Genomic DNA, 10,424 nt, shown 5'->3' with positions numbered 1-10,424 from the left:
CTATGCAGAAGATGATGAGCAGTTTATTGATTCAGAGAACCGTCCAGATATCAGTTTCCACACTGCATCCTTGAGCTGCTGGTTCCTCAAGCTGTAGATGAGGGGGTTCAGTGCCTGAGGCACCACTGAGTACAGAAATGACACCACCAGATCCAGGGATGGGGAGGATATGGAGCGGGGCTTCAGGTTAGCAAATCCTGCAGTGCTGATGAACAGGGAGACCACGGCCAGGTGAGGGAGGCACGTGGAAAAGGCTTTGTGCCGTCCCTGCTGAGAGGGGATCCTCAGCACGGCCCTGAAGATCTGCACATAGGACACCACAATGAAAAAAAAACTGACAAAAAATATACAGGCACCAAACACAAGAAGTCGAGCTTCTCTGAGGTAGGAATCTGAGCAGGAGAGCTTGAGGATCTGTGGGATTTCACAGAAGAACTGGTCCACAGCATTGCCCTGGCAGAGGGGCAGGGAAAATGTATTGGCCGTGTGCAGCAGAGCATTGAGAAATGCAATGCCCCAGGCAGCTGCTGCCATGTGGACACAAGCTCTGCTGCTCAGGAGGGTCCCATAGTGCAGGGGTTTGCAGATGGCAACATAGCGGTCGTAGGACATGATTGTGAGGAGAGAATACTCTGCTGGAATGAAAAACAGAAAGAGAGAGACTTGAGAAGCACATCCTGCGTACGAGATGTCCCTGGTGTCCCAGAGAGAATTTGCCATGGATTTTGGGAGAATTGTGGAGATGGATCCCAGGTCAAGAACAGAGAGGTTGAGGAGGAAGAAGTACATGGGGGTGTGGAGGTGGTTGTCACAGATTATAGCGGTGATGATAAGGCCATTCCCCAGGAGTGCAGCCAGGTAGATGGCCAGGAAGAGCCAGAAGAGCAAGAGCTGCAGTTCCCGCCTGTCTGTGAATGCCTGGAGGAGGAAGTGGGTGATGGAGCTGCTGTTGGACATCTGCTGCCTCTGGGCACAGGACACTGTCCAAGAGGGAGAAAATAAGAACAAGTTAGGCGAGACTTCTTTCAGCAAAATCAAAGCCATAGCCCACAGAACCATCCCCCAAACTGTCTCTCTCCACTAAGGAAGACCTTTGGCAGGTCCCTTTCACAAGCTCTGGTTGCTCCGCTCTGAGGTTGCCCCAGGGAGCAGGAGGCTGTGATGTGGACTCTGCAGGGGCCAGTGCTCCCCTACAGCAACAGAGAATGGAACACAGGGTGATCTCAGAATGAATCCACTTCTGATAGCAAAGAGCTTTCCAACACTGTCCCTCCCCATTCACCCGACTGCAGAGCAGAGCTAAGGGGATTTCGGTTTGTCTTCTGTTCTGGTTGCTCCAACACAGCTCAGGATGGTTTTGATGCAGAAACTCCAGGCTTTCCTGCTTCACTCCAAGTGAAATCTTGTGGGTCCTGACAGGCAAACGGACTGTCCCTTCATGCAGAGTGAGCACAGCCAGTCTGTCCATCAGCCCTGATCTCAACTGCCCTGTGTTGGAGGATTTTTGCACTCGGGTGTTCCCCCCACTGCAAAGAAACTGCACTGCTGGGATCAGAGGAATCCAGGTTCCCAGTGCAGATCTCAAAATACCCTTACCCCATCCTACCACAGGGAGACCTCAGCTCTCCCCTCCCAGCCATGGAACCAGAGGGCTCATTGCTGCTTCCCACACACAGACGATGAGCAGCACTTCCATGGCTTTAGTGTGAGGTGTCTTCTCCGTGGGACTGACAGAAGACACAGAGATATCATGGGAGAGCTGTGCCTTCTGGAGGGCAGTCTGAAGCACAGCAGGACCCTGCAAGTAAAGAATCAAATGTCACAAATGCGGGATGTCCTGAAATCAGAATCTGCTCATTTGCATTGCCTGAACCTGTCAGTTAGGAGAGGGATTAGACTCTCTACTCTTATGGCTACACCTGCATGGCAGGACCCACAGGACTGGTCTCTTACCGACAGCTTAACCCAAACCCCGTCCCAGAAGGTCCAGTGGTGAGAACCTGGGGAGCAAAGACAGGAGAGGGAAGAGGGAGACATGCACAACGCTGCTGCAGGTGGAAACAGCAGAGACACAGATAGTCGGGGGGTGGTAATGTCTCCATTGAAGGAGTGAGGATGCTTAGAAGGTGACTGACCACCCACAGCCTGAAGAGAACAGGTGGGAGACAGGAGAGTGGGCTTGCTCCATCATAGATGTCTGCACTGCAGGGGGTGGCAGGGAGATGCCCAAATCCCACTTCCCATGGCATCAATGGGAGCAGATCCTTCTCCATCCCTGCCCGTGTCTCTGCTGTCTGGAGCTTTTCCCTCCTGGGAGCTGTTTTTGTGTCCCTGGATCTCCTCCCTGTCTGTGCTCACAGAGCCCACCCCACCCACTGTGTGCTCAGCCCTGCCCTGCAGACCCCTCCTGGCAGTGGGGACCTGCACAGGGGCATCTTCTTGGAGTGCAGGGGCTGAGGAGCAGCCCTCACAAATCCTAATGGGAACTGGAGTACCAGTGCCTTCCAGGAACTGAGAAATAAATTCCCGTCCCCACTGCAAAACCTCCACCACCCCCGTCACCAGGAGTGGAAACCTGAAAGCACAGACCCCATCACTTCCAGGTAGATGCTGTCCTGATGTCATTCTACAAAAAGACCCTCTGCAAGTGCTGTGGGAGTGACCTGGAGCAGTGAGCAGCCCTGACACACACAGCACCCTCTCGACAGCAGGAGGACCCTGTCCTGCCCTGCTGGTGGTCGCTCCTTCCCTCCACAGGAGCGCAGGGAGCTTCCTGGCAGGCAGCTGAAGGACAGCCCAGGGCACCCCTGGCTGCACCCGCAGCCGTCGCACCCAGTCTTTGGTGCTGCAGAGGAGAAGCCTGGCTCCGGAGCAGGGTCCCTCTCCTGTGCACTAGACAAACTCTGAGTTGTCCTCACAGATTCCAAAACCTGTGGCACATGCCAGATCTAGGGGATCTTCCCTGGAACTGTCACTGCACTGCTCTGCACTCAGAGACTTACTGTATTTGTGACTGTGATAATTTCTCCACGAGTGAACACTCAGCTCTGCTCCTACTCCAGATTGCTGTCTTCCTCAGTTATCCCTTCTTGCTGCCTGCAGGCAGTGCCCTCAGCCCTGCTGGGCTTTGCAGAGGAACTGCTCCTGGACAGAGCTGGCTCTTTTCAGAACTGCCCTCTCATTATCAGCTTACTCTGTCCCAAGAGCCCAGCCCAGCTCAGCAGCAGAGGAACATCCCAAGGCAGCGCTTTCTCTGTCCTCTCTGGGCTCCCTCGAGGTGTCCCTGGGTCTCCTGGGGAACCTGCTGAGAAACAGGCTGAAGCCATCCCTGATGTTCCCTCTCTCATATGGGGAGAAAAACTTCTTTCCTGCAGTGTCACTGCTCCTGTTAGAAACATACCTGGGCATGAGAATCGATATTTTAGTCCCATCATTAGGCAGGACAGCAGGAAGGTAACGGGGAATGATCTCATTTCTCCTAGCTTGGGGGATCTGTTCCATTGAGTGAATTTAGACATTTCATCCTGGGTCTTAAGACCTAGGGCTGGAAAGACTCTCAGCTCCCTTCTCTCCCAGCCATGGCTCTGCTCTAAGCAAAGCCTTTGCACACATGGGGTCTTAGAAACTTGTTCCCAGGTTTCCTCATGGCAGGGATGAGCTGTGGCATGCAGCCACAGCTGCAGGGCTTCAGCCTCAATGGGCAGCAGTGCCCTCAGCCAGGGGCACATGCAGGAGGAGGTGAAGCCATTCCTGTGGGAGACAGAGCTGTGATAAGGTCACAGAGCTCAGGACAGGTGGGCTTCAAGGACAGCATCCTCCAAGCTGAGCAAAGGTCCAGACCAAAACTCCATCTCGACTTGAAAGGCCATTCAAGTGCCCCATGATGAGTGTTTGCTTTTTCAGGAACAGTAAAGGGCACTGTGTGGGCAGTGCTGAATTTAGGAAGAGCAGGTGTAGGCAGATCTGAGATTCCCTATGTCCTCTTTGCCTCTGTCTTCCCCATCAAGGTCTCCCAGGCCTCTGTGACTCAGCGCAGGACTCTGGAGGAGATCAACCGGTGGTGACTGGGGATCAAGTCAGGGATCACTTGAGCAACCCCAGTCCCTTCCCGTCTGTGGGACAGGAGGGGCAGCATCCCAGGGAGCTGAGTGAGGAGGACGATGTCACATGCGGCCACTCTCCATCATTTTCAGAAGGTCATGGAGTTGGGGGGAACTCTCTGACCACTGCCATCACCCCCACATTACACATCCTTTTTAGAAATGGCCAATGGATGAGCAGGGAATCTAAAGGCTTTGCCCAGACATTGTCTCCTCGTATTCCATTTCTGGGTATCTGAAAGAGAAGTGGACTGGATTTCCCTTGGGCAGATTGCGTCTCACCATCCTTCTATGACCCAACTCCTCTATGACCTGAATAATTATTGACCCACCTCTTCTATGACCCAACACTTCTATGACCTGACTCTTCTAAGACCTTTCTATGACCTGTTCCTTCCTTTTCCTGACTAAACTCTCATGCTTCCATGACTCAGCTACTCCAGGACCCAAATCTTTTATGACCTTTCTTACCAGCCAAATCTTTTATTGCCTGAGACTTCTGTGACCCGACACCTCGGTGAGCCTTTTATGACTGAACTATGCTATTACTCCTCCATGATACGACTCATCTATAACCCGACTCTTCTTTGACCTACTCTTATACGATCAGACCCTTCTGTGACATGAGCCTTCTATGCCCTTCTATGATTTGACTATCCTCTGACTCTTCTGTGATTTGACTTTCTATGACCCAAGTCTTCTATGATTCTTCTGTGACACAAATCATCTACGACCTGACGCTTCTATGACTCAACTCTTCTAAAACCCGACCCTTTAATGACCCAACTGTTCTATGAACCAAACCTACTATTAACTGACCCTTCTATGACCTGACTCCTGTATGACCTGACTCTTAAATGAGCCACCACCTGTGTTTTTATGGCTTCTATGACCCAACAGTTCTATCACCAATCAACGACCTAGTGCTTCTATGACCCAACACTTCAATGACACACCCCTTGTACAACGCTACTCTTCTATGAGCCTTCTATGACCCATCTCTTCTATGAACCAACTCTTCTACCACCCCGTTCTTCTGTCACTTCTCTGTGGTCCGACTCATCTAGAGTCTGAGCCTTCTACAAATAAAGCCATCTATGACCCAATTCTTCTCTGATCCTTCTATGAGCTGACTCCTCTCTGAATTGAATAATCTATGACCCAACCATTTTATGTCCTGACCCTTCTATGACCTGACTCTTTAATGTCTCTTCAATGACCAAACCCTTCTATTATCCAAATAAACTCTCATGCTTCTATTAATACTGCTATTACCTGAAAATTCTATGATCTGACTTCCATCACCCGACTATTTCATGAACCTTCTGTGACTGAAATCTTCTGTTATTCCTCTATGACCTGTCACATCTATAACTCAACTCTTCCGTGGCCCACCTCTTACATGACCAGGCCCTTCCATGACTCAAGCCTTCTATGACACAACACTTCATTACATGACCTGACTGTTGTCTGACTGTTCTATGATGTGGCTTTCCATGACCTGACTCTTCCATGAACCTTCTGTGAACAGGTTCTTCCATTACCTGACTCTTCTATGACTCTTCTATGACCCAACCCTTCTCTGAACCAACCGTTTTGTGACTCTTCTATGAATAAACCCTTCTAAAACCCAAATAAACTCACACTTCCATGACTCAACTCTTCTATGGCCTGAATATTCTATGACCCTTTTGTGAACTCAGTCACCTATGATCCAGTTCTTCTATGAAAATTCTATGTTCCAAAACTTCTATTAAACCTTCTATGACTGCACTCCTTAGTTACTCCTCTATGACTCAACTCTTCTCTCAGCTGACCCTTCTCATACCCAAGATTTCTGTTCCTCTTCTATGACTCAACCCTTTTATGACCCTGACCATCTAGAACCCAATTCTTGTATAACTGCAGGAAGCTGAGTGAGAGCCTTGGCATCTCCCATAACCCTACAGGCCTGTATTTGGAATTACATGGAATAACTGCTGTGATTCTCATTTGGCAATGTCAAAATGTTCATGGCACCAGTGCCATTGTAGCCAAAGCCAGATCTGCTGCCCAGGGCCTGGGGGTGAGGGCTTGGCCTTTCTGCTTCATCAATCAAACCCAGGCTTTTCTCAGCATCACAGCTGCCTGCACAGCACCTTTGAATTCCTGCAGTCATGGCCTCTAATTCTCGGCTCTAACGAGTCCCTGGGGAGGCTTTGTCACTAACAATCCGCACTGAGACCAGTTAAGACTTCAAGGAACTTTGAGCTTTGTGTTTGACTTCATGAGATGTTTCCTCAATCTCCTCTCAGCAGTGTTCATTCAAGGACTCAGCAGCAAATCCACCCTGGGTCTAATTAAATTACAGAAAGACTTAACGAGCTGTTCTCTTCCTGTTGTTTTCTTAAGGTCTTCAAGGCTTGCACAGCTCCTTGGAGTAATTTCCCAGTGTGGTTAAAGAGGAAGATTTCAAAGTGCACCTAAGAAAAGTATGTTTTAGTTTAAAGTTTATATTTCCATGCTTTTCAGAATCATAGAATGGTTTGGGTTGGAAGGGACTTTAAAGCCCATCCAGTTCCACCCCCTGCCATGAACAGGGACACCTCGCACTGGATCAGGCTGCTCAAGGCCCCGTCCAAGCTGGACCTGAACACCTCCAGGGAAGGGGCATCCACAGTTTCCCTGGGCAACCTGGGCCACTGCCTCACCATCTTTTTTTTTTGAAGAGTGTCTTCCTAATGTCTAATCTAACTCTTCCCCTCAGCAATTTAAAACATTTCTCATCGTCCTGTCCCTCCATGTGGTTTTAAGAAGTCCCTCCCCAGCTTTCTTGGTGACCCCCTTCAGGTACTGGAAGGCTGCTATAAGGTCTCCCTGAAGCATTGTCTTCTGCACGCTGAGGAAGTTCCATAAAATCAATATTCCTTTAGAAAATCCCTTTTGAAAAGGCACGGGATTGGTGGAGGATTTTTGTGAATGACAACAAGCAGGCATTGTGGGGCCCAGGTGAGACTCCTCAGGGCACTCCTCAGCCAGCAAGGTCTCTGCACATGCTGCTCCATGGAAATGTTTTTTGACTTGCAAGCTGAACTAAAAAAAGTTTAATAGGTGAAAGAAAAAAAGATAAAGAGACAACATAAACCCAAACCTAAAACCAATGCAAATACCATCACTTGCCTTCTCCCTCAAGCAGACTGACACCCCACCAGTCTATCACCATCCATCACCTTAAACAATAAAAAATTCCACTTCTTTCTTCTCCTGGCATACTTTTTATCGTTGAGTGTGGCTTCTATATTATGAGATCTCCCTCTGGTGTCAGCTCTCCTGGCTGTGTCCCCCTGACAACTTCTTGCCCACCCGCAGCCCCCTCCCTGGGAGGAGCAGAGGGAGCAACTCGTGACGCTGGGCAAAGGAGACAATCGCTGCTCTCACTCTTCTGGCACCAGGGCGAGGCCACAGGACCCAGTGAGTCTCACATTTCAGAAAGAAAGTGGAGAAACTGGAGAGGACCTGGAGGAGGTCTGCCAGGATGGGTTTGTGGCAAAAGCATGAGGGGTGAGGGCACACTTTGGCCTGCTGGGGAGGCTCTGGGAAACCTGCTAAGTGGGTCTCTACATCTTACGCTCATAGAAGAACTTAGGGAACAAGAGAGCTCGGATGATCTCTAGTCCAATGCCAGCTCCAAGCAGGGCCAGCTCTGAGGTCAAACCAGGCTGCTCAGTCCATGTCAGCATCCATGGAGAGCGCTTATGCATCAACAAGGCACCAAGGCCATGATTGAAAGAAAGGATTCGGTCATTTGACGGCTCCATGAACACAGCTATCGGTCAGCCACGGCTCCTGTGACATCTGGGAATGTCCATCTTCTTGTAAAGGGCTGGGATCCTCCTTGGTTGGACAGGAGGGAAAATGTCTTTGTGTGAGTGCAGTGCAGCCCCAGCCGAGGCTCCAGGGCAGCGGGGGATTCTCCACCCCGGGGGTTCAAACCCAGCAGATTTGACGCCTCAGGAAGTTCCATGTACGGGGCTGGGCTGGGGCTGGGGGAGCCCAGAGGCTTTTCAGCCTTACTGGTTCTGTGCTTGTGTGACTGAGGGGCCAGAGTCCCATGCAGCCCCAGCACCTTCTGCCAGCGACCCCAGCCCCGTTTTGGGGCCAGATCCCCCCTTTTTGGTCCAGAATCCCGATTCCCAGCACGGGACTGGGGACGGGGAAACTGCCCTTTGGGGCACAAAGCTTCATTTGAGGGTACAGACCCTCTTATGTAAGTTCCACCCCCGCTTTTGGAGCTTCAAAGACTCATTTTAAGGCCCAGAGTACAAATTGTTAAGGCACAAACTCTGTTTTTCTATGTCCACAGGCCCCGTTTTGGAGACAAAAGCCTCAAACAGGGTTCAAAAGCTCATTTTTAGCTCCCAAAGCCTCCTTTTCAGGCAACAAAGCCTCATTGTGAGGGCTCAAATCCTCATTTTGAGCCTCTCAAGTCCCATTTTTAGGGTGCAAAGCCATCCTGTTCACTACCATGGCATCATTTTAGGGCAAAAAACCTGATGTTGGGGCTCAAAGATGCAATTTGAGTTTTAAAGCACCATTTGTAGGACCCAAAGCCTCTTTTTGAAGCTCCAAACTCTCACATGAAGGATCCAACCTCCTCCTTTACTGCTCAAAGCCTCCATTTGAGCACCCCAAGTCCTGCATCTTTGACCAGAGCTTCATTTCTTGGGGCCACAGAGGAACCAGGAGGTTTGTCTCCCTTGCAGGGACAAAAGACACACTTGTAGGACTGCATCCATCCCTTTAGTGCCCGAAGTCTCATGTTTAGGGTGGAAATCCTTGATTTTAGGGTTCCATCCTTCCTTTTAACACCCAAAGCTTTTTTGGGAGGCCCACAATTATATTTTTTAGGTCTGAAACCTCATTTTTTATGTCTAAAGACACATTTCAGTGTCCCAGAGCATCATTTTTAAAGACCAAAGTTGATTCTGGATGTCCAAAACCTCAGTGTTATGGGCCAAAGCTTTATTTTTGGCTCATTTCTAGCTTCCAAAGGCTCCTTTTCAGGGAACAAAGCTTCATTTTTGGAGTTGTTTGCAATTGTAAAGGCCCAAATCCTCATGTTTTGCCTCTCAAGTCTATTTTAAGCAGCAAAGCCTTTGTGTTTGGTACCACAGCATCGTTTCAGGGCATAAAACCTGAGGTCAGGGCTCAAAGCCTCAGCTTCACTTTCAAAGCACCATTGGTAGTACCCAAACTCTCCTTTTGAAGCTTCAGACTCTCATGGAAAGGATCCAACCCCCTCCTTTACAGCATGAAGCCTCTATTGGAGTGCCCAAAGCCCTACATTCGGAACCAGAGCTTCATTTTTTGGAACCCAGAGGTTCACCTCCCTTGCAGGATCAAAAGACTAATTTGTAGCACCACGCCCATCCTTTTTAGTGCAGAAGTCTCATGGTTTGGACCGAAATCTTCAATTCTAGGGTTCTAACGTGCTTTTTAGGACCCATAGACATTTTAGGACCCACAGTGGCATTTTGAAGGTTTAAACTCTCATTTTCTGTGTCTAAACGCTCATTTTAGGAGCCTCATTTTTAAGGCCCGAAGACTGATTTTGGAGTTCCAACATGTAAGTTTTAGAGGCCAAACCCTTATTTAAAGGTTCCAAAAGTTCATTTTTATCTTCCAAAGCCTCTTTCAGGGAAGAAAAACCTCATTTTTAGAATTATCAAAAATTTTGATGGCCAAAATCCTCATTCAGCACCTTTCAGGTTGTTGCTGCCGATGGCAGGGGTGTAGGACTAGATGGATGTTTGAGGTCCCTTCCAACCCCAACCATGGTTCTGGCCGTGGCCTCTGTGATGTCATCCTCTGTGATGCTGCCCTGTGTCCTAGGAGACCTCTCTGCTGTCCAGGGCAAGCACCCTCTGGACTCACTCTCCAGGAGGATCTGGAGGAGGCAGGTGGTCTCTCTGCTGGGAGCTGCCTGTGCCTTGCTCTGTGCGTGAGAAACAAAGCAGCTGCGGTTCAGCTGTCGCAGTGCCCGGTGCTGGTTCCGCCGGAGAGGAAACTCTGCCCCACGGCCAGGGTAGGTCAGGTCTGTCCATGCCTGCTTCTGCACAGTCATTGCTCAGCCTTTAATCTCCATGACTGGGTCTCCAGTTCTTGAGGGTTCTATCAGCTCCTGCTCTGGTGCCTCCTAGGAGGAGGAGGTTGTGCTCCTGGTTATTGTCCTCATGGGACATGTTTCCAGCCCCCGGTGGTCCCGTTTTGGATTAACTGTTCCAGCCTTGCCCCGTGCTCCTTCACCCTGATTGGATTTGTTTCCCGAGTGCTGCATCGCTGACT

The 10,424-nt window shown here is 49.8% G+C and overlaps 1 protein-coding gene across 1 annotated transcript; it reads right to left on the bottom strand.

The window, feature by feature from the left end:
• LOC138729801 (olfactory receptor 14A16-like) lies at positions 1-10,203 on the bottom strand. Its single transcript, XM_069874354.1, has 2 exons — positions 10,014-10,203; positions 1-980 (listed from the first exon to the last, which is right to left on the bottom strand). Exons 1-2 carry the CDS (start codon positions 10,201-10,203, stop codon positions 1-3), a joined length of 1,170 nt encoding a protein of 389 aa, XP_069730455.1.
• Between the last annotated feature and the right edge of the window lie 221 nt (positions 10,204-10,424).

The sequence above is a fragment of the Phaenicophaeus curvirostris genome, chromosome 21 (assembly GCF_032191515.1).
Source record: "Phaenicophaeus curvirostris isolate KB17595 chromosome 21, BPBGC_Pcur_1.0, whole genome shotgun sequence".
Taxonomy (NCBI): domain Eukaryota; kingdom Metazoa; phylum Chordata; class Aves; order Cuculiformes; family Cuculidae; genus Phaenicophaeus; species Phaenicophaeus curvirostris.
Note: the sequence above shows the minus strand (reverse complement) of the source record. Positions and strands in the feature narration are given on the sequence as shown.